This window comes from Oryctolagus cuniculus, chromosome 13 (genome assembly GCF_051225735.1).
Source record: "Oryctolagus cuniculus isolate XC-2025 breed Fujian yellow rabbit chromosome 13, ASM5122573v1, whole genome shotgun sequence".
NCBI lineage: Eukaryota > Metazoa > Chordata > Mammalia > Lagomorpha > Leporidae > Oryctolagus > Oryctolagus cuniculus.
In genome coordinates this window covers 78,872,407-78,900,047 of record NC_142879.1, presented here as the reverse complement: position 1 = coordinate 78,900,047, position 27,641 = coordinate 78,872,407, and the positions used below count along the sequence as shown (strand labels likewise).

At 38.3% G+C, this 27,641-nt stretch overlaps 2 protein-coding genes across 2 annotated transcripts in view; both read left to right on the top strand.

Moving 5' to 3' along the window:
• Window positions 1–70: 70 nt before the first annotated feature.
• Window positions 71–27,641, top strand: part of PGER4 (prostaglandin-E(2) 9-reductase-like) — a gene marked incomplete at its 3' end in the record, with an annotated part of 138,386 nt that continues 110,815 nt past the window's right edge. Inside the window, 1 exon segment of the mRNA NM_001278867.1 lies at window positions 71–184.
• Window positions 127–22,776, top strand: LOC103345169 (prostaglandin-E(2) 9-reductase). The gene is made up of 9 exons (XM_051834771.2): window positions 127–268; window positions 4,316–4,483; window positions 10,921–11,037; window positions 11,831–11,908; window positions 12,508–12,630; window positions 16,747–16,856; window positions 17,101–17,266; window positions 21,217–21,299; window positions 22,505–22,776. The coding sequence occupies exons 1-9, from the start codon at window positions 185–187 to the stop codon at window positions 22,545–22,547; spliced, it is 972 nt and encodes a 323-aa protein (XP_051690731.1). The 5' UTR covers window positions 127–184; the 3' UTR covers window positions 22,548–22,776.

The following is a 27,641-nucleotide window of genomic DNA, read 5'->3' as shown; positions in this document are numbered from 1 at the left end:
GTTTAGTTTCATATAAATCATTGACCTGGTTCCAAGTCTCTATTTAAATGTGGAGTACTGCTTTAACTTCACTCCTCCCACATGTCATAGACATTTATATAGGCAGTGGGGCATTGATTTCCTGTTATTCCTCTGAAGGCAGAAGTAATAAGCAGAGTGTGCTTGGCCAGAAGAGTGAAAGGCCATGGATCCCAAGCATCAGCGTATGGCATTAAATGATGGTCACTTCATTCCTGCACTTGGTCTTGGCACCTATGCACCTGAAGAGGTAAGCCTAGCTGTTGTTCTGTGGTTAAGGGGACAAAAGATAGTTGACTAGGAAGGGTGCAGCATGACATGAATGTGAAGTCAGCCCTCTGCCTTGTGACTGCAGGACTCAGTTGATTCTCCAATTCCCCAGGCTAGAGCTATTTTATACATAAAATTGAGCTTAGTCACAGTTTATTCTGTGTGACAGTCAGGTCCTGTGGTGCTCTGCTGATGAACAAGGATATTCATGCTGCTTCTTGTTTCCATTTACTTCTTGCTTTGGGTAAGGGAAGTAACCCCACTCTCAACAAGACTGCTCATTAGCTCACTTGCCTGTTATTTCTTTGCAGTTGGAGTGGATTCTTTTTTGTTTTTTTTTTTTTCTGACATTCAAGAAATATTTCCTCCTTCCAAAAAGGATGATACACAGGATTTTTTTCACACTAGAGAAAGAAAATGCACAGAACATGAAAAGTGTTCATGTTGTTCTGCTGTGGGTTAACCTTGAGCACTATAGCATAATCACTAGACCTGAATCAAGTAGATATTCAATTATACTACTCCTACCTCTGACAAACTTCCCTGAAAGAAAATACAGTATCATGTTAGGGGAAAATGGGAATTCAATGAGATGAGAACAAGGCTAAATTATTCATTGTTGTTAACAAGTGTTGTACTTAGAGGAAAATAGTGTATGCGTGAGCCTATGAAATAAAAGAAATCACTGTGTACTTACTCCCCATGTAGGATCTCTGTCCTTATGAGTTCTACTATAAGAATAAACTGCAAATCGTGTCCTCAAATTATACTCTATATGTTGTGTGTGCATGTGTGGTGCATACTGTTGAAATATGTACTATGTCTTCTGTATGTAAAAGCAAACTAAAGGCCGGCACCGCGGCTCACTAGGCTAATCCTCTGCTTGCGGTGCTGGCACTCCAGGTTCTAGTCCTGGTTGGGGCACCGGTTCTGTCCTGGTTGCTCCTCTTCCAGTCCAGCTATCTCCTGTGGCCAAGGAAATCAGTGGAGGATGGCCCAGGTGCTTAGGCCCTGCAACACACATGGGAGACCAGGAGGAAGCACCTGGCTCCTGGCTTCAGATTGGTGCAGCGCGCTGGCTATAGCAGCAATTTGGGGCATGAACCAATGGAAAGAAGACCTTTCTCTCTGTCTCTCTGCCTGTCAAAAAAAAAAAAAAAAAGCAAACTAAAAATAAACCATAATGAAGAAGGGAGCAGGAGGTGGAATGAGAGTCAGGTGGGAGGGTGGGTATGAGGGAAAGAACTACTATATTCCTAACATTGTACCTTAAAAAAATGCGTTCATTAAATAAAATCAAGCACTGAAGGGTTGAGGATGGGTACATCATTATATTCCTACAATGTATCTATGGACTACATTGAATCTGTTCTCTTTGTATTAATATCACATTAACATAAAAAATAAACTATAAGAAATATGTGAACACTGTTGAGGCAATTTGGCATACTATCATCTTCTGATTACATAGTTGTATGGCATTGAACTATTTAACACAAACTTGAACTCCTATTTTATTCTTTTGTAAGACTGAAGGACATAACTGAAGTCCTTTTGGAAGACTCATGCCAAGACAAACTTTCTTTTCTTTTTTTAGAAGATTTGTTTATTTTGAAAGTGAGAGAGACAGAGAGAGAAGAAAGAGACAGAGAGAGAGACTTGCTTTCCATCCTCTGGTTCACCCCCTAGATGGCCCCAATAGCCATCTAGCTCTCCCACATAGGTGGCAGGGGCTCAAACCCTTAGGCCATCCTCTGCTTTTGCTAGACCATTAGCAGGGACCTGCAATGGAAAGTGGTGCCCATATGGGATGCTGGCATCAGAGGTAGTGGCTTTATCCACAGTGCCGGCCCATACTCATTTTTCAAAGTGAAGTAACGTGAAGGAGAATAAAGGATCAAGGACACCAGATAAAGTCTTGGTCATGGTAAATGAGTGAGTGTCCTCACATCTATGAGAAGCAGAAGGCTGCTGTCAGCATAGGGTAGTAGGATCTACTGTCTGCTTCATTGTTATTTCATTGAATAAAGGGATCCTCTCAAATTCTTCAAATAAATGGAAAAGTTTTTGTTCCATTTGTCTGTTTATCCTTTACCAAATACTTTCAAATCTTTACACAATTTTTAAATGCTGATAATTTAAAATTTAACTACGTATATCTTTTTGAAAATAAAAGAGCTATTTTAAGAAGTGAAATGATGTTAATAATCATTTATATGATGCAATAAATTTCTTGTGTGAAAATACATACACAGGGGGCCAGTGCCATGGTGCAGCAGGTTAAAGCCCTGGTCTGAACTACTGGCAATCCATATGGGCACCGTTTCTAGTCCTGGCTGCTCCTCTTCCAATCCAGCTATCTGCTATGGTCTAGGATAGCAGTGGATGATGTCCCAAGTCCATGGGCCCCTGCAACGCTTGGGAGACCCAGAAGAAGCTCATGGCTCCTGGCTTCGGATCCGTGCAGCTCCAGCTGTTGCGGCCATTTGGGGTGTGAACCATGGGATGGAAGACCTCTCTCTCTCTGTCTCTAACTCTCACTGTATCTTTGTCTTTCAAATGAATTAAAGAGAGAGAGAGAGAGAGAGAGAGAGAGAAAGAATTACATACACAGTGGCCGGCCCTGTAGCATAGCAGTTAAAGCCGCCACTTTCAGTGCCAGCATCCCATATGGGAGCTGGTTCAAGTCCCGGTAGCACCACTTCCAATCCAGCTCTCTGCTATGGCCTTGGAAATCAGCAGAAGATGGCCCAAGTCCTTGGGCCCCTGCACCCACATGGGAAACCTGGAAGAAACTCCTTGCACCTGGCTTCGGATTGGTGCAGCTCTGGCCGTTGCAGCCAACTGTCGAGTGAACCAGAGGATGGAAGATCCACCCCCCACCCCCCCCCCCGCCACCTCTCCTTCTCTCTCTGTGTAACTCTTTCAAATAAATAAATATTTTTTAAAAAATAAAGAAAATACATACACGTTGTGTGTGTGTGTGTGTGTGTGTGTGTGGCTAGTATTTTTAGTTAGCCTATTTGGTTGAGGCAGACAAAATGGATATGTACATCTGAATTAACATCCTGCTGTCCATTGAACTGTCTATTTTCAAACTTTTATTTGAAAGAATGGAATATGTGTGTGGTATAGCAGACAGGATGTATGTAACCAAATATCAATAAAAATCTTAATAATGGAGACTCTAAATAAGCTGCTTTCTTCACAGATAAGTTTTCAAAGGTCGTTAAATTCAGTTCTGACACAATTTAATATATTCTGTTTATTTAGAGGACTCATGGAAGCTTGCACTGTATTTTCTCCATTTCTCATTCCATTCAATTTTCCCATGTTAATTTCCTTTGTGAGCTCTCTATACAAATGACAATTTTGCTACTAACTTTTTGCTGTGTCACTTGAACTATTCCATCAAATAAAAAAACTGGCGGGCCGGCGCCGCGGCTCACTAGGCTAATCCTCCAACTAGCAGCGCCGGCACACCGGGTTCTAGTCCCGGTCGGGGCGCAGGATTCTGTCCCGGTTGCCCCTCTTCCAGGCCAGCTCTCTGCTGTGGCCAGGGAGTACAGTGGAGGATGGCCCAAGTGTTTGGGCCCTGCACCCGCATGGGGGACCAGGAGAAGCACCTGGCTCCTGCCTTGATCAGCATCGTGCGCGGGCCGCAGCACGCCAGCCATGGCGGCCATTGGAGGGTGAACCAACAGCAAAGGAAGACCTTTCTCTCTGTCTCTCTCTCTCACTGTCCACTCTGCCTGTCAAAAAAAAAAAAAAAATGGCATAGTTCCTGAGTACCTTTGGACACCAGTGACACCTTTGACAGCATTTAAGTTGCCTGGTGTGAAGAGGTTCCTGAACAGCCTAACTCTTGCTATTAATTAGGAAGGTCTGGGCAAATAGGATTGCCTTCATTCCCTATAATGAAAAATTAATTTTCCTAAGACATGAGGAAAATACATTTTTGTGAAAGTCATCGATAATGTCTGAGCTATTTCAAATCACTTGGGTTTTCAAATTTCTGCCTATTTAGGTTCCTAAAAGTAAGGCTGGGGAGGCCACCAAAATAGCTATAGATGTTGGTTACCGCCACATTGATGCTGCTTATGCGTACCGAAATGAAGAGGAAGTAGGTCTGGCCATCCGAAGCAAGATTGCAGATGGCACTGTGAAGAGAGATGACATATTCTACACTTCAAAGGTACAGTATATTCAATGTGAAGTTGGGCTAACTATTGAAATGCTATAATTTTCTGGTAATGGTTGTTCTAACTTGTGAGATAATTGTTCATTGCTGCTTTTATTTTCCTTTATTTTCTCCCATTCTGTCAATTGTCTCTTCACTGTGTTGTTTCTTTGCTGTACAGAAGCATGTTACCTTCATAAGATCTCATTTGTCTATTTTTACTTTTATTTACCTGAGTATTACACAAAAAGTCTTACACAAAAAGTCATTCCCCAATCTCAGTCTTGCCCTTGTTCTCCTATGTTTTCCTCTAGTAGTTTTACAGTTTCAGGACTTAAGTTTAGATCCTTGATCCATTTTGAGGGTATATGTAAGATAAGAGTCTTTGTTCAAATTTCTGCATGTGCAAACCTCATTTTCCCAACACCATTTCTTTAAGACATTTATCCTTTCCCCAGGGCATTCATTTATTATGTTTGTTAAAGATATGTGTGAATTTGTTTCTGAGGCTTCTATTCTGTTCCATGGATCTATTTCTAAGCAGTATGATAATATTTCTTTCATTCTCATAGGCTTGTAGTATGTCTTGCCATCTGGTATTGTGATGCCTCTGGATTTGTTTTTGCTTGTTTGTTTGTTTAAAATTCCCTTGGCTCTATGAGGACTTTTATGTTACCATATTAATTTTTAAAGATTTATTTTATTTATTTGCAAGGCAGAAAGGAAGAGAGATTTTTCCATGCACTGGTTCACTCCTCAAAAGACTGAAACAGTCTGTTTGGGCAAAGCAGAGTTCAGGAGCCAGGAATGCCATCTTGGCCTCCCTCATGTATAGCAGGGTCCAAGTAGTTGGGACATCTTCTTCTGCCTTCCCAAGCATAATAGCAGGGAGGTGGATCTGAAGCAGAGCAACTGGGACTCAAAGTGGTACTCCCAGTGCAAATGGTGGCTTAACCTGCTGTACCACAATGCTGGCCCAGGCATATTAGGACTTCTTTTTTATAGTTTCATGAAGAATATCATAAGTATTGATGGATATAGCATTGAATCCTTGAATACCTTTGAGTATTATGGACATTTTGATACTTTTAATTCTTCCAATCTCTAAATGAAGATTTTTCTTTTATTGTATGTGTCTTCTTATATTTCTCTCTCTCTCTTTTTTTTAAATTTTCATTATAGATCTATCATTCCCTTGGTTAAATTCATCCCAAATTTTTTAACTTTTGTAGCTATTGTAAAAGGTTTTGTTCTTTAAATATTTATTTATTTACTTGAGAGATAATGTTAGAGAGAGAAGGAGATACAGAGAGAGCGAAAGAGGTCTTTTATCAACTAGTTTATTCCATAAATGGCTGAAAGAGCTGGAGATGGGCCAATACAAAGCCAGGATCCAGGAGCTTCTTTTGGGTCTCCCATGTGGCTTCAGTGGCCCAAGCACTTGGGCCATCCTTTACTGCTTTCCCAAGCCATCAAAAGGGAACTGGAACAGACATGGAGTAGCTGGAACCAGTACCCATATAGGACGCCAGCACCACAGGTAGAGACTTAGTCTACTACTCCTCAGCGCCAGCCACAGGGTTTGTTCTTATAATCAGATCATTGTTGGTGAATAAACATGCTTTTGATTATTGTGTGTGGATTTTTGTGTCCTTCAACTTTTTGTATCCTTCTCTTTTCAATCCAATAGTCTCTTGGTTGAGTCTTTTGCTTCCCCTACATATAGATTCATCAGATACATAAACAAGGGTAATTTTATTTCCTCCACTCCAGTTTTTACTCCCTTGATGTCTTTTTCCTGTATAGTAGATTTGGCTAAATTTTCCAGAACTATATTGAATAAAAGTGGTGAGAGTGGATATCTTTCTGTGATGCCAGGTCTTAATGACAATGCTTTCAGCTTTTCCCTGTTCAGTAGGTTATTGGATAGGGGCTTGCCACATATTGCCTTTATATCCACATTTTTAAAGGATATTTTATCATGAAATGATGTATCAAATGCTTTCTCTGCATCTGTTGAGATAATCATATGATTTTGTCCTTCATTTTGTTGATGTGATGTATCTCATTTATTGATTTGCATATGTTGAGCCATCCCTGCATTTCTGGGATGGTCCCATTTGCTCAGGGCAATTGATCATTTCGATGTGTTGTTGATTTGTTTCTATTTGTTGGATATGTTTGAATCTTTGTTCAAAAAGGATATCTATGTTCAACAGTTCCTTTTTATGTATCTTTTCTGGCTTTGGCATTAAAGTAATCTTGGCTTCATTGAATCGATTTGGAAGAGTTGTCTTTGTTTTAGTTATTTGGAATAGTTTGAGAAGAATTGGTTAGTTTTTCCATAAAAGTTTTTTTTTTACAAAATATACATACAGTTCTTTATTAAACAACTGTAAACACTTCACTGTAAAAATCCAAAACTTTATAAACAAACGTTTTGTAAATAGAATCTATGCTACAGTAAAAGAATTAACACCATTATTTACATGCAATACGGACAGATTTGGCACTTTTTGAAAAGAAATGTACAAAACACTTGTTTAAAAAGAAATTTAAAATTATAAAAAAACTCAGAGCATCACTACCATGCACTTTGCAAATACCTCACAAGCACTTATGGCACAGCTAGCGGAGAGCCCCAGGCTCCCTGGCAATATTTATGTGACTTTTAATGTGCTTCCGTAAGTCTGTTGTAAAACTACCTGAACGTTGTCAAGAATAAAGTCAAACGCCATATTCCAAACCGATTCCACTGACTGCTGCATCAACCTTTTCATGTATTTTATAACTAGATCGAGTTTTTCCAAATCTTTTTCCTCTATTAGATCGGTACAGTATTTCACGACTTGCAGGATGTCTTCTTCCATTGGATCTGAAATGGTGGTTATCCATTCTTTGAGCAAGTTCTTCACATCGCTGAATTCCACAGCTCCAGCTAGATTGGGTGCTGGGGGTCTCCCGCTGCTGCGTGACTCAGGCTGCAGACTGGAAGGGCCCGGCCCATCTGACATGGAAGCAGCATGTTCCGGGAGTTTCTCCCGGAACATAAAAGTTTTGTAGAATTCAGCAGTGAAGCCGTCTGGTCCTGGTCTTCTCCATTTTAGATTTTCATTACTAATTCAGTCTCAATTTTGATTAGTTTTGTGTTCAGATTTTCTATATCTTTATGCCCCTAAATTCTGGTAAATTTCATGTGTCTAGAAATCTATCAATTTCTTCTAAATTTTCCAATTTTTTGGAATTTAATTGTTGATAATTCTTTCTAGTGATTCTTTGTATTTTTGTGGTATCATTTGTAATAGCTCCTTTTTCTTTTTTAAAACATTTATTTATTTATTTATTTATTTGAAAGAATTACAGACAGACATAGATAGATTGAGATAGTGAGGAAGAGAGAGAGAGAGAGAGAAGGGAGAGATAGGGAGAGGCAGAGCGAGCAAGAGAGAGAGAGCTATCTTCCACGGCTAGTTCACTCCCAAGATGGCCAGGCAGAAGCCAGAAGGCAGGAGCTTCATCAGGGTCTCCAATGTGGGTGGAAGGGCCCAAACACTATGCCATCTTCTGCTGCTTTGCTCAGGGTATTAGCAGAGAGCTGGATTGGAAGTGGAGCAGCAGAGACAAAAACTGGTGCAATAAGGGATGCCATCGCAGGTGGCAGCTTTACTCGCTACACAATTTCAGTCCCAGTAAAAGCTCCTTTGTCATCTCTGATTGTTTTGAGTTGAGTCCTCTCCCTAACTTATTTAATCTGGCAAATGGTTTATCAATTTCATTTTTCCCCAGAGGATAGTTCTTCATTTCATTGACTTTTTATTGCTTTTTTATTTTCTTGTGTTTATCTCGTTCCTAATTTTTCTTGTTTCTTTCTTACTAATCATTTTGGTTTTGGTTTGCATTTGTTTTTCAATGTCCTTGAGAAGCAGTGTTGTTAGATTACTTATTTGAAACATTTCCACTTTTTTTTAATTAGGCAATGCATAATGTAAACTTTCCTATTAACATTGCTTTTGCTTTTCTAAGTTTTGATTTGTTGTGTTTGTATTTTCATTACTGTCAAAGAACTTTTTAATTTCTGCTTTTCTTTCCTCTATGACCCAGTGCTTATTCAGGAAAAAGTTGTTCAATCTTCAAGTATTTGCATAATATCTATAATTTATTTTACCTTTAATTTCCTTCTTCATTTCTTTAGGTCACAACAGATACATATGAGGCTTGTTTTATGGTCTAGAATGTGTCTATACTAGAGAATGTACTATGTAATTGTGGAAATAATGTGTGTTTTGCTATTGTGGGTTGCAATGTTCTTTAATGTCTACTAGGTCCATTTGGTCTACAGCTTAGATGATTTTTCTCTCTCTTTCTCTTTTTTTTATTTTTTGTTTATTTCGTTTTGTAGTTGACCTATCTGTTGATGAAAGTTTTTGCACATGTCCTCGTACTACTGTCCTGGAGCTTGTGTCTTTGTTTTTAACTTTTATTTAATAAATATAAATCTCCAAAGCACAACTTTTGGATTAAGCGGCTTTTTCCCCCCATAACCTCCCTCCCACCCGCAACATCCCATCTCCCACTCCCTCTCCGATACCATTCATATCAAGATTCATTTTCAATTACCTTTATACACAGAAGATCAATCCATTAACATTTGTTTTATAAAACTGGATGACCTGGAATTAGATATATACACATTTAGAACAGTCAAATCTTGTTAAATTGATTGCTTGATCACTAGATGTTGATCTTCTTAAAGTCTTTTAACAGTTTTTTTTTTCATAAAGTATGTTTTGTCTGATAGGAGTGTAGCTACTCCTGCTATATTTGATTTTGGCATGCATTGATTTATTTTTCACACCTTCACTCACATTGTGTTTCTTGTATTGAACGTACAGTGAAGTGTTGGTTTATTATTCACTCAGTCTATGATTTTAATAGGGGAATTTGGTTCACTTACATTCAAGTGTGGTTGGTAAATGAGTGCTTCATTCTGTATTTTTCCATAAAAATTTTGTAATGTTTATTTTGAATATAATTTGCTATTTCATTAATAGTTCTTCTAACTTCATTGTTTTATTATCCAAATTGCATTGTTCTGTTTCTGTATGTAGTACATCCTTAAGTGTAATTTGCAAAGCTTGCTGGGTAGTGATGATTTCTTTTCATTTTTGCTTTTCTTGGAAATCTATATTTCACCTTTGTTTACGAACGAGAGCTTCTCTGAGTAAAATAGTATGGGTTGATTGGTTTTCTTTCTTTCAGACCTTTGGCTATATCACTTTATTCTCTCCTGCCTTGCAGGGTTTCCATGAAAATTTGTCAATATTATAGGACTTCCTTAAATGTCAACTGGTCATTTTCTCTTCCAAATTTTAGGACATTCTCATTATGTTTTACTTTTCAAAGTCTGATTATAAGATGGCCTTGTGTGGGTATTTTCTGATCATGCCAACTTGGGATTCTGTGAGCTTCCTGTCCTATATGTGGATACCCATATGTTTCTCCAAAAAGGGGAAGTTTATGGCATTCTTTCATTGACTGAGTTGTCTTAGCCAATCTTTTCTCACCACTCCTTCAGGAATTCCCAAGACTTATCCATTGGGTAGTTTAGTGGAATCACACGGATCCCTAATATTGCTTTCATTCCTTTTATTTTTTTCTTTTTATTTTTATGATCTAAAATATTTCGAGAGGTCTCTCTTCTCGATCATATATTAATTCTTCTGCCTCTGTAGTCTATTGTTAAGGATTTCCATTTGATTTATTGAGTTATTCATTTTTATTTCTTCTGTTTGGTCCCTCTTTTATTACCTCTATCTCTTTGCATTTTAAACTCAGGCAAATATAACCTATGCGATGTCATTATCATTACTTGATAAAAGATTTAGCTCTGGTGTAATATTCATCAATGGATTACTATATTAATGAGTAATATCTACATAAGTGAAAGAGGTCATGCAGAAGACAACAGGAAACAGAAAATCCAAAAAGAAGGGAGTATTTTCATTCATTGCCTCTCACTTCTTTATGTGTTAAGACTTATTATTTATGTGAATGTCAAAGTTAGAGAGAGAGAGAGAGAGAGAGAGAGATCTTTCATTTACTGATCACTAACCATATGGCCAGAATGACAGGAACTCGGCCAGGCCAAAGCCAACAGTAGTGAGCATCATTCCGGGCCTTCCATGTGGGTGGCAGAGATTCAAATTTTCAGGCCATCCTTCACTGCTTTTCCTAGGCCATTAGCAGGAAGCTAGATCAGAAGTAAAGCAGCCAGGACATGAACCAGCACTCATAAGGGATGGCGGCATTGTAAGCAGCAGCTTTATGTGCTATGTCATAATGCAGGCCCCAGTGCTAATCACTTCCCATGCAGCAGAAAAATGTCTCAATATTAGATGAAAGACAGCAAATGCATTCATTCAGCACAACTTCCCCTGTTTAATTCCCTGCAGCTTTGGTGCACTTTCCTTCGACCAGAGATGGTCAGACCAGCCTTGGAAAAGTCACTGCAAAAACTTCAACTGGACTATGTTGATCTCTATATTATTCATTTCCCAGCAGCTCTGAAGGTAGGCAGTGACCATCATTAAATTTATTTCACTTTAGCTGTGAGCATAACCATCATTTCTATGGGTGACTAAATGATACCAATAAATGTATTAAATTGTATAAGTTATAGAAACTGCTGAGCTAGTTTAACCAATAGATTTTATTTGATTGGAACTTCAAGCCAGGAGTAAATATAAATATTTTAAGTCACCTTAACAAACATCTGTTTTTATGTCAGTGATTTTCCACTGTACTACTCTAGTTTTATTTAATTTTTGCCTGAGCCATTTCACTGGTGGCATTTATACCTGTTGGTTATTTCAAAGCTCATGATAATAAACATTTGGTAACTTCTGAGAATCTTCTAGTATTAAAATTATTATTGGACAGAACCTTGATCCATCTTCTGCAGTACAAGTGACTACTGTGTGATCCACATGTTTTCAGCAAGTTGAGGAATACTGACTGCTTAGTCTGGGTCAATATTACAATCCATTATTGATGGAAATCAAGGCCATGAAACTCTTGATTTTCACAGTGAAAGAGTAATTTCAGTATGAGGAGGGCGGATGAGGGGACAGAAGAATACAAAGTAGCATAAATTCATGTGATTCCTTAATACACATAACTGATTGGGAAGAGAGGAAGTCGGTAGCTTAACACTACTTTTTACCACTTCTTATGTAATGTCCATGGCAATTATAAGTATATGGAATTTTGCTCCACATATTTCATGAAGCTTAGTGTTCAAATGCTATAGGGTGGATATCTGAATAAGGTGAAATATATAAAAAATGATTGCTTGTTTTCTAGCCTGGGGAGGACATCATTCCAACAGATAAAAGCGGAAAAGTAATATTTGACAAAGTGGATCTCCGTGCCACTTGGGAGGTGAGTACTTGGAAGAGTGAATAGAAAGGAGGAGTCAAGAGGGAATCAAGAGGGAACATTACATAAAAATTCAACTTAAAAGTATGGGATATGCATTACTGGATGTAAAACTCCATGCCCTTTGTAGTGGTTAATGTACTTCAATTTTTAGGGAGGAAGACAACAGTGGAATTTCACAGAAGAAACAGAAAGAATTAGGGCAATGAGGGCAGAAACATCTTCCCATTTATGTTCACTATTTTTTCTGGGTTTCAAAGAACACAGGAATTCATTTTCTCATTGTAACTGTCTTTACCTAATTACTTTACTAGATTTTCTCTTGTGGTCAGTCAGAACCCATTGGCTTCAATATAATCTCTTGAAAATGTTTCTTTTAACTGTGTTAAAAGCCTTTATATAAAATAAGATAATATAATATATAATATTATAAAATAATATAATATGCTCTATAATACACCATATATTATATATAATTTAATAATATTATATTAATATTTAATTATATTATATTAATATATAATTTAAAAAATAATATAACAATAATTATAAACCTTATTCTACCCATCGTGGAAATATTTCTTCACAATCGTTCCTCCCAGGCCATGGAAAAGTGCAAGGATGCAGGACTGACCAAGTCCATCGGGGTGTCCAACTTCAACCGCAGGCAGTTGGAGATGATTCTGAACAAGCCAGGGCTCAAGTACAAACCCGTCTGCAACCAGGTGAGGAATCAGCCTCCTCCCCTTCTGTTCTGCATTCCTTCCTTCTCTTGCTACTCCCAAGTGTTCATTTGTTATCTTTTTTCAACGTACTGTTGGAACAGAAGATTCACATGCAGACTCTGTATGGGAGTACTCTCCAATGTGCATATATTTGTTAATGTCTTAGTGAAAACATGAGCAGACTTTAGTGCTGAAATCTGTGTAAGAATCTGGGAGGTAAAGATGATCTAGAAAGGCAGCAGTCAAGAACCAAACCTCAGTGGGAAGGTGGATTTTTCCCAGATCGATGAAGGATCCATTGAAAGATTGCCTGGTGTCTTGATTGCTGAAGGTGATGTGTAAAGTACTGTATATAGGAAAGTAAGCCTTGAAGACATCTGGGGAGAAGTAAATAAATACAGAGTGAAAGTAGAAGATACATGATAAAGGTTTCTGCAGTGTTGAGAGACCTGAATCTTTCCCTTTGTTATCTCTGCTTTCTTGCACAGAGACTTACATATAACAAAATTTAATTGGAGAAAATGAGAATAATCTGGAAAAGTGGGAAGCAGTTACCTACGTATGGTGACAGTGTGGTGGCCAACATCAACACTCACAGAATTTTAGCAAAACTTAAGTTGGTCATGTTCCTGAGCCTATTTAGTCTGCCTCTCCTACCTGCTATTAGCCATCAAATCAACTATTTAAGCACATCTATTCTGTGCCTGGTTTCATTATGTAACTTAGTATCTGACAGCTTTCACCTACCCAATCATGGTCTTGACTGGAAATATGGATTAGAAAAATCTAGAACTTGTGTATTTAATGACCAGGGGCTCTGATCTTCTATTAAAAAGATTACAAAATTACTTTGGCTTTCAAAATTGATTTTACTCCAATTTTTTATTATTATAACAACTTTCAAGCAATCAGATAATTTGAAGGAAAAATGCAATCTTCTGATGTTTCCCTACTACAACCACAAATGTTTACCGCTTTTCATGTGTCAAAAGTTAGTAGGCATACGTGAGTATGTCTTCATATATCTATGCAATATTTTGCCCAACCTCATGGCGCTATGTGGTATACATGACTATCCATCACTACAGACCTCTGAAGCAACTCTTGATTGAAGATACTGTCCCACATAGTTATAGTTTCATTATTGGATCTAAATGAGTTAACCATTATTCCCTCATATAATTTAACATGCATCCATATCATGATTTTTAAATTTTTGCTTCTAAATATCTTCATTTTAAGTACACCAAAATAGTAGTTCATGCATAGAATTGTGTTGTGTTTCTAATTTTTTTCCAAGAATAGTCAGCAATCTTTTTTTTCTTGGATATACTGACAGATTTTGACAGGCGTCTGTTCAGATTATTATTGTGTAATAATAGATAACTTGTTTCTCTACTTCAAATCTATAAATTACAATTAAAGTTTCAATATTTTAGTACATTAAGGTTGAAGGATGTTTTTCAGAAAGTATGCTTAGAATGGTATATTCACCAAATTTTATCCCAAGAGAAGCACAAAATGGCAGGTTTTCCCACGTTTAGTGATTTGTCTTTTGATCATTTCATTACATTACTCAGAACCAAATGTCATTTATATGAACATATTTTTACCTACAGCAATTACTAGTAATCTGTTAGGTGATAATATTCAAAAAAGGATGCAGTATTAACTATTTTTTTCATGGGAGTTTTTTTGTCCTTGTCTTACTTTGGATTTTTAAAATATTATTTGCATTTCAATTAAGAATTTCACTTTCTTTATTTTTATTTTTTTAACTTTTATTTAGCAAATATAAATTTCCAAAGTACAGTTTATGGCTTACAATGGCTTCCCCCCTCCATAATTTCCCCCCCACTTGTACCCCTCCCATCTCCTGCTCCCTCTCCCATTCCATTCACATCAAGATTCATTTTCAATTATCTTTATATATGGAAGATCTATTTAGTATATATTAAGTAAAGATTTCATCAGTTTGCACCCACACAGAAACACAAAGTGTAAAATACTGTTTCAGTACTAGTTACAGCATTACTTCACATTGGACAACACACTAAGGACAGATCCCACATGAAAAGTAAGTACACAGAGACTCCTGTTGTTGACTTAACAATTTGACACTCTATGGCGTCAGTAATCTCCCTAGGCTCTAGTCATGAGTTGCCAAGGCTATGGAAGCCTTTTGAGTTCGCTGACTTCAATCTTATTCTGACAGGGTCATAGTCAAAGTGGAAGTTCTTTCCTCCCTTCAGAGAAAGGTACCTCCTTCTTTGATGGCCCCATTCTTTCCACTGTGATCTCACTTGCAGAGATCTTTCATTTAGGTCATTTTTTTTTCCCCAGGGTGTCTTGGCTTTCCATGCCTGAAATACTCTCATGGGCTTTTCAGCCAGATCCGTGTGCCTTAAGGGCTGATTCTGAGGCCAGAGTGCTGTTCAGGACATCTGCCATTCTATGAGTCTGCTGTGTATCCTGCTTCGCATGATGGATCGTTCTCTCCTTTTTTAATTCTATCAGTTAGTATTAGCAGACACTAGTCTTGTTTGTGTGATCCCTTTGACTCTTAGACCTATCAGTGTGATCAGTTGTGAACTGAAATTGATCACTTGGACTAGTGAGATGGCATTGGTACATGCCACCTTGATGGCTTGTGTTGGAATCCCCTGGCACGTTTCTAACTCCACCATTTGGGGCAAGTCTGATGGAGCATGTCCCAAATTGTAAGAATTTTGCTTTTAATACTTGATGTTTGCAACTTAAGTGAGTCTAAATGATAATTAATCCTTAGAGGCAGTATTAACTTTCATATTTTCCCTTTAATTGGAATGAAATTACTATAATAATAGCTATGAGTAGGGATACATTTTTTATTCCCTCTCTCTCTGTGTGTGTCTTTTATATATATTCAGAAATACAAACTCATGGGTTTTTATTTACTATTTGTGTTATAATTGGTCTTATCAATTATTCCTTGGGATGCTGGAATCTACCCCCAGTAAATCACTGAGATTCCTACCATACTGACTTCTTTCTGAGTCTTTTTTTTAAAGATTTATTTATTTACTTGAGAGGCAGAGTTACAGGGAGATGGAGAGACAATGAAAGAGAGGCCGTCCATCCACTTGTTCCCTCTCTAATGGCATCAATGGCTAGAGTTGAGCTGACCTGGAAGCAGGAGCCAGTGGCTTCTTCCAGGTCTCTCACATTGGTACAGGAGCCTAAGCACTTGATCCATCTTCCACTGCTTTCCCAACTGTTAGCAGAGAGATGGATGGAAAGATAGCAGCCAGGACAGGTCTTGGACCCATATGGGATGTCCATGCTACAGGCAGAGGCTAAGCCTACTCCACCACAATGCTGGCCCCCTAATGTGTCTTTGAATGTATTTTTTATTTTCAGGCAATGTCAGTGTCCGAAGCTCAAAGATTACTTTCTTCCAGATGTGTTTTTCACCTATCTTTAAAACACCCAAAAAAATTGACAAACAAGATCTGGTCATAGAATTTATTTTCTCTAAGGAGTGTCATTTTTTTTCAACTTACCAAGACACAAAATATTAAATTGATTGGTTTTAAAAATTCCTTACTTGTGGGCTGGGATTTCAGTATAGTGCATTAAGCTGGTAATTGTGATGTGGGTACCCAATATTGGAGCACAATTTCAATTCCATTCACACACCTGGGAAAGCAGAGGACAGTGGCTCAAACACTTGGGCCCCTGCTACCCATGTGGGGGATGCAGATGGAGCTCTAAGCTCAAGCCTAGGCCTGGCACAACTCTGGCCATTTGAAGCATTTGGGGAGTGAACCAACAGATGGAAGATAACTCTCCATCTCTCTCTCTCTCTGTCTCTCTCTCTCTCTCCTTATCTATCTCTCCACACCTCTGGTATACATGTGTGTGTGTGTGTGTGTGTATGGTACCACTGTTTCACTATCTTTAAAAATGAATAATCATAATAATAAATATTTGAAACAAAATAAGAGATATTAATTTTGCTGTTTTCTGTTTAATTTTCATGTTTCATTTTTAAATTCAGCAACTTTTAAAGTGTCCATTTATATTAATATTTGCATGTCATATATGCTGAAACTGTGTTGTCTTGTCTCTCTGCAGGTGGAATGCCATCCTTATCTCAACCAGAGCAAGCTGTTGGAATACTGCAAGTCCAAAGACATTGTTCTGGTTGCTTATAGTGCTCTGGGATCACATCGAGAACCAAGATGGTAAAAGTAAAATGAAAGCCCACCAAACACTTTTTTGAGGAAATATTTTTGGTTGGAAACTACTCAGTTTTATAGTCAAGTAGCTCAGGAGGAGGGGAGAATGTGCGGATGATGTTAATGCTGCTGGACTAAGGAGCACATCTGAGAAGCACTGGTCTAGAGTGTGTCCCTTAGTCAGTTTTGGAAGCCTCCCAAGAACTGCATACTTAGTCTTAGGAGTTCATTTTTCTGCCTTGCCTTCCAGGGTGGACCAGAGCACCCCAGCTGTCTTGGAAAATCCAGTCATCTGTGCCCTGGCAAAAAAGCACAAGCGAAGTCCAGCCCTGATTGCCCTTCGCTACCAGCTGCAGCGTGGGGTTGTGGTCCTGGCCAAGAGTTTCACTGAGAAGCGAATCAAAGAAAATTTTCAGGTGATGAGCATGTGGGGCTGGAGGTGTCTAGGACCCACATATGTGCTCCTTTGCAAGATGTCAAGCCACTCAGGGGTCATGTCTTTTTTTTTCTGTCTTTGCTCACACATTTAAGATTTGTCTAAATCACTGAGGCATAATAGCTAGACAGAATTATGACTCAACAGAAAACAGAGAATCGTGTTTCAACATTAAATTGCGAATATAATCCGTAGCTTTCTGCAAGTGACAACCTTTGTTCATTTCCTGCAATGGGGAATTAGATAAGGTGATTTTTGATAATAAACTGTTATCACTGTATTTTGTGCTGCTGAGAAAATTCATGTATTTCAACACTCAAATTTTTTAACCATTGATTTTCATAACTTTTTAAATCACGTATTCATTTTTTTTTTTTTTTTGACAGGCAGAGTGGACAGTGAGAGAGAGAAAGACAGAGAGAAAGTTCTTCCTTTTGCCCTTGGTTCACCCTCCAATGGCCGCCGCGGCCGGCGCGCTACAGCCGGTGCATCGCGCTGATCCGAAGCCAGGAGCCAGGTGCTTCTCCTGGTCTCCCATGCGGGTGCAGGGCCCAAGGACTTGGGCCACCCTCCACTGCACTCTCGGGCCATAGCAGAGAGCTGGCCTGGAAGAGGGGCAACTGGGACAGAATCCGGCGCCCCGACTGGGACTAGAACCTGGTGCGCCGGCGCCGCAAGGCGGAGGATTAGCCTAGTGAGCCGCGGCGCCGGCCACGTATTCATTTTTTGCCATTTAAATAGATTGACTGTGTCTGTATTCTAAGAAAACATTATTAATCATTAGATTTTGTAGCTGTGAAACAAAGCACCTTCCAGATAGAAGATTATATGAGGCTGGAGCCACGGCTCACTAGGCTAATCCTCTGACTGCAGCGCAGGCACCCCGGGTTCTAGTCCCAGCTGTGGCGCCAGATTCTGTCCCAGTTGCTCCTCTTCCAGTCCAACTTTCTGCTGTGGCCCGGGAAGGCAGTGGAGGATGTCCCAAGTGCTTGGGCCCTGCACTTGCATAGGAGACCAGGAGGAAGCACCTGGCTCCTGGCTTTGGACTGGCACAGCACGCCTACCGTAGTGGGCACCTGGGTGATGAACCACTGGAAAAAAGAAGACCTTTCTCTCTGTCTCTCTCTCTCACTGTCTAACTCTGTCTGTCAAAAAAAAAAAGAAGAAGAAGAAGAAGATTATATGAAAGGAACTTTTTAAAAAGGTTTACTTATTTATTCGAAAGTCAGTGTCACAGAAAAAGAAGGAGAGACAAGGAGAGAAAGATCTTCCATCTGCTTCTTCAGGGTCTCCCACATAAGTGCCAGGGCCCAAGGAGTTGGGCCATCCTCTGCTGCTTTCCCAGGCCATCAGCCAGAGTGCTGGATTGGAACTGGAAAAGCCAGGACTTGAACTGGTGCCTATATGGGATGCCAGCATGGCAGGACACAGTTTATCCTGCTGCACCACAGTGCTGGCTCTGAGAACTTTTTTCTCAACTATATGGTTTGGAAATTAGTCTAAGCTCAGACTCAACTCATCTAAGTTGGGTTCTATGTTGGGTTCTCTCAGGAACTTGCAATCAACTCTCTCACACAGTTATAAATAGGAGCACTCTCTTCTAGGATTTGACTGAACATTGTCTGGCGTGGCTCAGCCATCCAACAGGCACTTTTTCATTCTCCAGCCAACCATGTAAAGGGAATAAGTTTATACCTGCAAAGCATTCTCAGAACTGGCAAGCTATCGCTTCTGGCGAGTTCTGCTGACCACTGAACAGGCCAGGCCACACTGAAATCGTAGAGTACTGGATATTGGATCCAAAGGGCATGGTCCCTAGCACAAGGAAGATTTGCAGGATATTTCTCTAACTCATCTACCACATTTATGTATTCTGGACACTATTTTTAGGTTGTGATACATTTGTTGAAGTATGTTCTCACAGTTTATACCAGTGTTTTGGTTCTCTTCTTGGTGTATTTTCATGATCAAAATTTCCTACTCTTCACATCCTTAAATCTTCTGCATTTGTTTGTGGCTGATGTGTGTCATATCTTTTACTATATTGAGCACATGACAATTTCTACTACATTATCTTTGAAAGTGTCCTTCTAAATTTGGTCTTTAATTCAACTGACATATTTTTCAATTCATATTTTTCAATGCTATGTGAAACATCTTTAAAAAGCCACAAAGATACATTTATAGTTTAAAAATGAAATCACAGAGAAGATTTGGGGACACTGCTAAGGATGTCTGCAGCCCATATTGCAGTGCCTGGGTTTGAACCTCATTGTGCTGTAGATCTAGTTTCTTGCTAATGCACACCTAGAGAAGCAACAATTTATGACCCAACTGCTTTGATCTCTGCTACTCTTGTGAGAGATTCAGACTGAGGTTCCTGGCTCATGGCTTCTGCCTGCCCTCACACTGATTTTGCATACATTTGGCACATATACTGGCAGGTGGGAGATCTATGTCTTTCTGTCTCTGAATTTCTCTCTGCCACTCCATAATATCCAACTTTGACACATCAAAGTCTGTCTGCCCCACATACACAAAGTACATTTCTGCCTTCATTCTTCCCTTCAATGGATTCTTGTCTATTCTTTACAGAAATGTCTGTTATATAAGAGTTTATGGTTTTATAACTTTTCAACTTCCACATAAACTACATCTTTACGTCGTTGCATGATATTGCATTGAAACTTTCCATTACTTTTGGAAGCTTTTTCATTACTTTTTTCTTTTATCAAATTGTCATATTTTCTTTTGTGATTTCTTTCCTTTCTTCCTTCATTTTTTCTTCTTTCTTGTTAAGGTGGGGGCAGGAGAGGAAGAGCGAGAGGGAGAGGGAGAGGGAGAGGGAGAGGGAAGAGAGGAAGGAGAGAGAGAGAGATTTCCATCCACCATTCTATTTCCCAAAGGTCCACAACAACTAGAAGAGGCAAGGCCACAGTCTGAGTCCTGAACTCAAATCAGGGTCTGTTATGTGGGTGGCAAGGTCTCAAGTACTCAAGCCAGCACCTGATACCTTCCAGGGTGCACAGTGACAGGAAGCAGGAATCTGAAGTGGAGCCAGGACAGGAATCCATTCTAATAAAAGACATAGATGTCCCAAGTGGCTTGTAAACTCCATAACCAAATGTCTGCCCTGAGTAGTAAATTTGTAACAATGTTAAGTTTTCCTATCCACATTTTTCAAGCATTAACAAATTTTATACCTTTTTTTCAATAAGGCATTTGTATATATTGATCCACAGAAACCTGATAATTTTTATAGTGTAGTTTGTAACTTCCTGTTTTGAGAATTTTCAAATGTACAGAAAATTTCTAAAAATAAGGCATTGTAAACCTTTTCCTAGATTCATCAATTATGAAATCCTAGACTTTCAAAAATTTTTTCTCATTATCATTGAGTATTGCCATTTATCTATGGATAGTTCATATGTTCCAAATAGTATTTGTTTTTTCTTTTTTGCTATTTAAAGTTCCTAATATTAATGAATGGTATCCACTTTAAGTAAGTTCCTGTGTCCTTTGTACATAATATCATTATGTTTGGACAATTGCTGTTTCAAATTATGTTGGAAAAAAAACCTTTTTTGTCATGTTAACTCTTCATTATTGGAATATAAAAATCTGACTGTATCAAGAAACTTTCCTAAATTGTCTTATATATTTTACATTCTTCTGAATCTCGTTTGTACATGACCTTATAGACTTTAAATAATTTCAGCTTTGATTGTTCTTTGATACCTCCTTTTATCTGTAGTGTCAAGTAGCTTGAGTGTATCTTAACTGGTAATGCATTTCTATCATGTTTCACCTAGTGTTTTTTCATGGTCTGAGTTGCTTTTTATATATGTCAAAACATTTGAAAACTCTTGATGCTTTCCAGACTGACAAAGAAGCAGATAAATACAACAAAATTTTCTACTTTTCTAATAGGTTTTTGAATTCCAGTTGTCATCCGAGGACATGAAGGCCCTGGATGGCCTCAACCAAAATGTTCGGTACCTTACAAGCAATTTGTAAGTCACATTGCTAAATGCACTGCCTCCATTTGTTTTCTGAGGAGGAATGTAGGATGGGTATTAGCCTCTATTCTCCATATATCCATGGACATGAAAAGTGGGTTCACCAATGTAGCCTTACTAAATATTTCCAAAATGATGTTTTCTTCCTCTTCTCCCAGACTTGCTCAATTGGAGCATTTCCAATAATGAGAATGTCTAATGTAGAAGTCCTTTTTCTGATCAGTATTTTGTTTATTTCATAATCATTTATTTCATAATCCATTAAGATATCTTGCCTTCCAATGGAATATATAATTATAGTAATAGACTCTGGAATATATTCATCTCTGAGTCTGGAAAATATTCATCTCTGAGTGCAAATTGAATCCTCATTTTTATGATTGATACATATTTGCTGTGTTTTTTGTTCAAAATAGTATTGAAAGTTTGAGAGTTTGGAGAAATGCAGTATGAACTATACAACAGTGAATTGTCTTTTATTTATATTAGTAGGTTTATTTGACATCACTTTCTTCCTGGAAATTGTGCACTTAAGTACATAAAAATTAAATAAAGACGTTTAACCTACATTTTAAAACAAACCAATACTAATTTCAGAGGTCCTGAAAGTTTACTAATAGAACTGTTTTCTTGGGAAATAAGACAGAGCAGTGTTACCATGATAAAGTAAAATTTATTTTCCTAATGAATTTAGATACATCAGTACTAATGGAATCATATGGGGAAAATCCACTTTATTAATACTCAAATGACTTTGGGTTATGCCAAAAAAAAAATGCCAAATGGTCCTTAAGTACCAGTGATATTCATTTTAAGTATATTCCTGGAGTAGACCAAAATAAGTCTTTTTTGGGCTGGGACAGTACTTTACTTCCTAAAGTAACTTCTTAAGTTTTAGAATAACCCTGGTTATAATCTTGGTCTATAATGCACAAGTATCTAACTAATAATAAGTAAATAATATAATATATGTGAAACTATTTAAAGAAGTATAAAGATTTCAATTTGGGACATCCAAAGATTTGAATGTGATGAAATATATTTACATAAAACTATGCTTATAAATATGTCGGATTTTAAAACTGGAAAGAGAGCAAACTTATTCACTTTGATTCTAGTACTAGTGACACACAAATCACTTCTTCAGTCTTCTAGAAATGTGGTCACTGAGTTTAGATTCTACATTTTTCTCATTTTAGTGCTGCTGGACATCCAGAGTTCCCATTTTCTGATGAATATTAACACAGAGGCCTTTCCCATGTTTCAACCACGAGCTCCTGTAAGTGGATCGTGATGCCGGTGACACATCAGATGCTGGTGAATGGGCGCGTCTCTCCTGATTGATCTTTACGGCTTAGCAATCTACACTCAGCTAGAGCTTTACCTGCAGAAAATAAATCATGTCAGTGAAATTGTGTCCTTCAGTGAAAAATTAAATAATACTGATTTATTAAAGATACTGCTGACCTTATTTATTACCTATATGCCTTATTTCTGACTCCTGAGTCCCTCTAACTTATTTGAGTGGGAATGTGGATGTTTGTGGTGAGAGAGGAGAGCAACCAGTCCATAGATGTGTCTGGGAATGCGGTGGGGAAAGTTGTCTGTCAGTAGAGCACTTGGCAGACGTTTCTGTCATGTTTCCCAGTGCTTCCCTGTACAGAGCCCAGAAGGAGAGGCAATACTGAAGAACAATCAATAGTTGAGAGGCTCTCTTCCAGCAGATTACAGATCAGCTCTGCAGCTACTCGGGTATTTTGTTATCCTTGGGGGAGGTTTATTCACAAGGATGGAAGGTTGACAGGATTCAACTAGAAAGAGTGATCAGGTATCTGATATGTGGGGGACTGACGAAAAGGAATTGAACACCTCATCTTGGGAACATTGGCCACAGTCTTTTTTTTTTTTAAAGATATATTTTATTTATTTGAAAGACAGAGTTACAGAGAGAGGTAGAGATAGAGAGAGGGTTCTTCCATCCACTGGTTCACTCCCCAGATTGCTACAACGGCTGGAGCTGACCTGATCCGAAGCCAGGTGGCAGGATCCAGGAGCCAGGAGCTTCTTCCAGATCTCCCATGTGGATGCAGGGGCCCCAGGGCTTAGGCCGTCCTCTACTGCTTTCCCAGGCCATAGCAGAGAGCTGGATCAGAAGTGGAGCAGCCGGGACTAGAACCGGCGCCCATATGGTATGCCAGTGCATCAGGCCAGGGCTTTAACCTGCTGCGCCACAGTGCCAGCCCTGGCCACAGTCTTTTGATAATAATCTGAGGATAAAAGGTAACTTTCCACATATTTTATCAGAGTCAAGACTGAGGCTCAGGCATTCACTTTTAAGAGTTTCCTGGGAGAAATACTGAAATTCCTGGGGATGTAGTGGGATAGAATATCAAAGAAACAATCTAATGATAAAATACCCTTGCCTATCAACTCCATATTTCTCAAATATTTTTAAGATTTAAAATAATTTGAGACCATTGTGGCCATTTGGGGAATGAACCACTGGGCGGAAGACTTCTGTCTCTTTTTCTCTCTCTGTGACTCTGCCTTTCAAATAATAAAATAAATCTTCATAAAGTGTTCATTTTTTGAACCATCTTTTACAAAAGGTGTAGAATTATTGTGATTAACTGTTAATGGCACAAATATAATCAGAATGTTACATAGAAAACACAAACTCAATTCATAGAATGTTCTTCAAAGGCTGAGACATGTCATGGGCTGCTGGCCCAGGTGCTCAGAGACTGCTGGTATTGCATGACCTGGACACACCTTCGAATATTTTAATCTTCTGCTCTTTTGATTCTTGTGCTTAACTTTGTCCTGTCAAAGAGGGTGTCTGATGCCATGTCCTTTAGCCAAGACCTATGCTAACAAAAGTGCAACTCATATTCTTTGTGAAACAAGAGGTTTAGAGGGTTTGTGGGGATTGAGAGATATTATATTAAGATCACTGACGTCATACATAAGAGTGTCAATTGTTCAATCAACAACAGGAGTCACTGTGCACTTGTTCTCCATGTGGAACCTCTGTCCTTAATCTCTTTTACTATGAGAATTAATGGTAAAACTAGTCTTCAAACAGTACTTTATACTTTGTGTGTGTCTGTGTGGGTGCAAACTATTGTTGAAATTTTACTTAGTATAGAGTTGATCTTCTGTATATAAAGATAATTAAAAATGAATCTTAATGAAGAACTGGATGGGAGGAGGAGTAGGAGGTGGGATGGTCTTGGGGTGGAAGGGCGGGTATGGGGGAAAGAACCACTATAATCTAAAAGTTGTACTTACAAAATTTATATTTATTAAATAAAAGCTTTCTATAAAAAACTCACAGTTAATGTCCACCAAAAGAAAAAAGAAAAAAAAAGAATAGGGCATGTTGGAGACTGGCTGTGTGGCATAGTTTTGATCTACAGGATAAAATCATTTTGAATACATATTACACAATAATGCTAATATATTTATACTACAAACCTTATACTAAAAGTGCTTAATAAGGTAAATTGCGTGTTGTGTGCATAAACTTATGCCTGGATTAAAATTACTCAAATATTTTAATAGCGGCTGCAAATGGGATTATTTTCAAATAACTCATTATTAGTTAATAGGAATACTACTGACTTTTGTGTTTTAGTTTTAGTTTTTGCAACTCTATTGCATTTCCTTGTTATACAGTGTTTATTGGAGTCTCTGAAGTTTTATACTTATCATACCATTTTTGGAGACAATTTGAATTCCAATTTCAATGCTTTTTATTTCTTTCTCTTATTTTCTCTGAGTATGGCTTCCAGCACTGTGTTGAATATAATTGGTGAGAATAGGGGCTTGAGCCATGGCAAACTAGGTTAATCCTCCGCCTGCAGCACAGGCATCCCATATGGGTGCCAGTTCTAGTCCCGGTTGCTCCTCTTCCAGTCCAGCTCTCTGCTGTAGCCTGGGAAAGCAGTGGAGGATGGCCCAAGTGCTTAGGACCCTGCACCTGCATGGGAGATTGGGAGGAGGCACCTGGCTCCTGGCTTCGGATTGATGCAGCTCCGACCCTTGCAGCCACTTGGGGAGTGAGCCGACGGAGGGAGGACCTTTCTCTCTCTCTCTGTAACTCTGCCTGTCAAATAAATAAAGATCTTTAAAAAAATAATTGGTGAGAATAGGTATCCTTGTCTTTCTCCTGAACTTGGAAATCTTCCAATATGTCAAAATTATTTATTTTTTTTTTCAAATATATTGTTGCTGTGGTACAGTAGATTTTTGTCTTCACCTAATCCACTGAACATTTTTTTCCATTGAGGATGTTGAGGTTTTTTTCAAATGTGTCTCTCTATTTGGGTAGATGACCATATCACTTGTCTTCATCCTGTTTATGTGGTATATCACACATTTTGGTCTCCGTTTATTGAACAATATTTGCATCCTGGGGATAAATCCCACTTGATCACAAAGACGGATCCTTCTGATTGCTGAGGAATTGTGTTTGCCAGTATTGATTGAAGGTTTTCATAACTATCTTCATCAGGAATGTTGGGCTCTATTTTTTTTCCTGTAGGATCCTTATCTGGATTTACTATTAGAAAAATGCTCACCATGTAAAATGAGTTTGGAAGTATTATTTCTCATTCATTCTGAAAAAGTTTGATACAGATTGGCATCATATATCCTTTAAATGTGTGGAAGACTTCCCACTGTTACCTCCAATCTGCCCATGCTCTCCCTTCTCCTTCCTGTTATATTCTTTCTTTTAATTTGTACAATGACATGCTTTTAGTTTATTTTATAATCATAGGATCAGCCTCCTACTAAATATTTGTTCAACAAATAATAAGCAGATCACTATGCTCCTAAATCTGCTTATATAAAATACATGAAATATATAAATGTATAAATAAAAATGTGTGGTAGACCATTTAAGAGGCATTCAAGTTCTTGTAAGCAATTGTAATGAATGTGGAGTAGATATTCAGGGAAATTTGGTCAGTAAATGGTTTCTTTGAATTCTTGGCCCACTGGAATCCCCTGGATCTCATGAACATTCTATGTTTGACCCTAATCAGGCTCATGGATAAAATACTAGCAAAATTTTCATTTGATCAACAGGACATATTATCAAAAGAGTATTTAAAGAGCTGGCACTCTGGCCTAATACCCTATGCCTATGCCTGTGGTGTCAACATCCTATATGGGCACTGAATCGTGTTCCAGCTGCTCAGCTTCCAATCCAGCTCTCTGTTTTTGGACTGGGGAAGCAGCAGAAGATGGCCCAAGTGCTTGACCCCCTGCACTCACAGAGATGTGGAAAGGAAATTCCTGCCTCCTGACTTCAGATAGGCCCAGCTCTAGCCTTTGTGGCCAACTGAGGAGTGAACCTGCAGATGGAAGACCTTTCCCTCTGCCTCTCCCTCTCTCTGTTTGGAACTCCGCCTCTCAAATAAAAAAATATTTTTAAAAAAAGACTATATATCTATATATACTCATTTATATTGTATGTCCCTACTCAGATTCAGTAACCTGAGAGCATCCAGAAAGAGTAGGGTTTTGCTTATTGTCAATTGTTTTCAACAAGGGGGTTTTGTGTCTACAAGCTTGTTTTTGTTTTAATTCTCTCTCTCTTCTAAAAATTTCTTCTCTGAATTGAGCCCTCTGTATTTTGGAAACAATCTGAAAGGTTTGAAAGTGTTACTATGAACATCTCCAAGGCCACAGTTTCCCTCCATGCAAAAGGAAGACACAAAAGTCAAGAAAATGTATTGAAATGCTGAGATAAGGGAAAGATGAAAGAAATTATAGTACCAAATCTCATGTACTGAAACAAAAATATTATTTAATTTTTTACTACTGTAAGCCTCCCTTCAACCTCCTAAGAAAAAATCTTAATTCAACTGTATGTATAAAGGAGGGTCATGTTTACCTTAGTGAAATAGCTTTGATCACACACACTTCTTAAGTTTTTCAGGGAACTTTCCAAGGCTCATCTGATCAACTGTTATCTGTGAAAAGTGAAGCAGAGCTCTCTATATTAAAGAATTAAATTGGGGATTAGCACTTGAGCCAACTTTGGTGGTTTTCTCCACTTATCATAGAGATATTTTTTTCTAAATGTTGGAAACTGATGACCATAGGTAAAAAAAATACCACCCTCCTTCTGATTTTCTTTTGAGCTGACCTATCCGTATGTAATAGTCACCCCTTGTCCATGGGAGGCATGATATCACTAGACCTCAAATGAATGACTCAATCCACGCATAATACCAAATCCCATGTACACAGTGTCTTCCATATGTACTGTACTAGTTGTATTTTCATCACTTTAATTAAAATATATAAGGGGTGCTAAATTGA

What these genes read in the sequence shown, in the direction of transcription:
- LOC103345169 (XM_051834771.2), top strand. Translation starts at nt 185, where the DNA reads ATGGATCCCAAGCATCAGCGTATGGCATTAAATGATGGTCACTTCATT. An exon ending in TCACATCGAGAACCAAGATG is followed by an intron (nt 16,857 to 17,100) that starts GTAAAAGTAAAA and finishes CTTGCCTTCCAG; the next exon opens with GGTGGACCAGAGCACCCCAG. An exon ending in GAATCAAAGAAAATTTTCAG is followed by an intron (nt 17,267 to 21,216) that starts GTGATGAGCATG and finishes CTTTTCTAATAG; the next exon opens with GTTTTTGAATTCCAGTTGTC.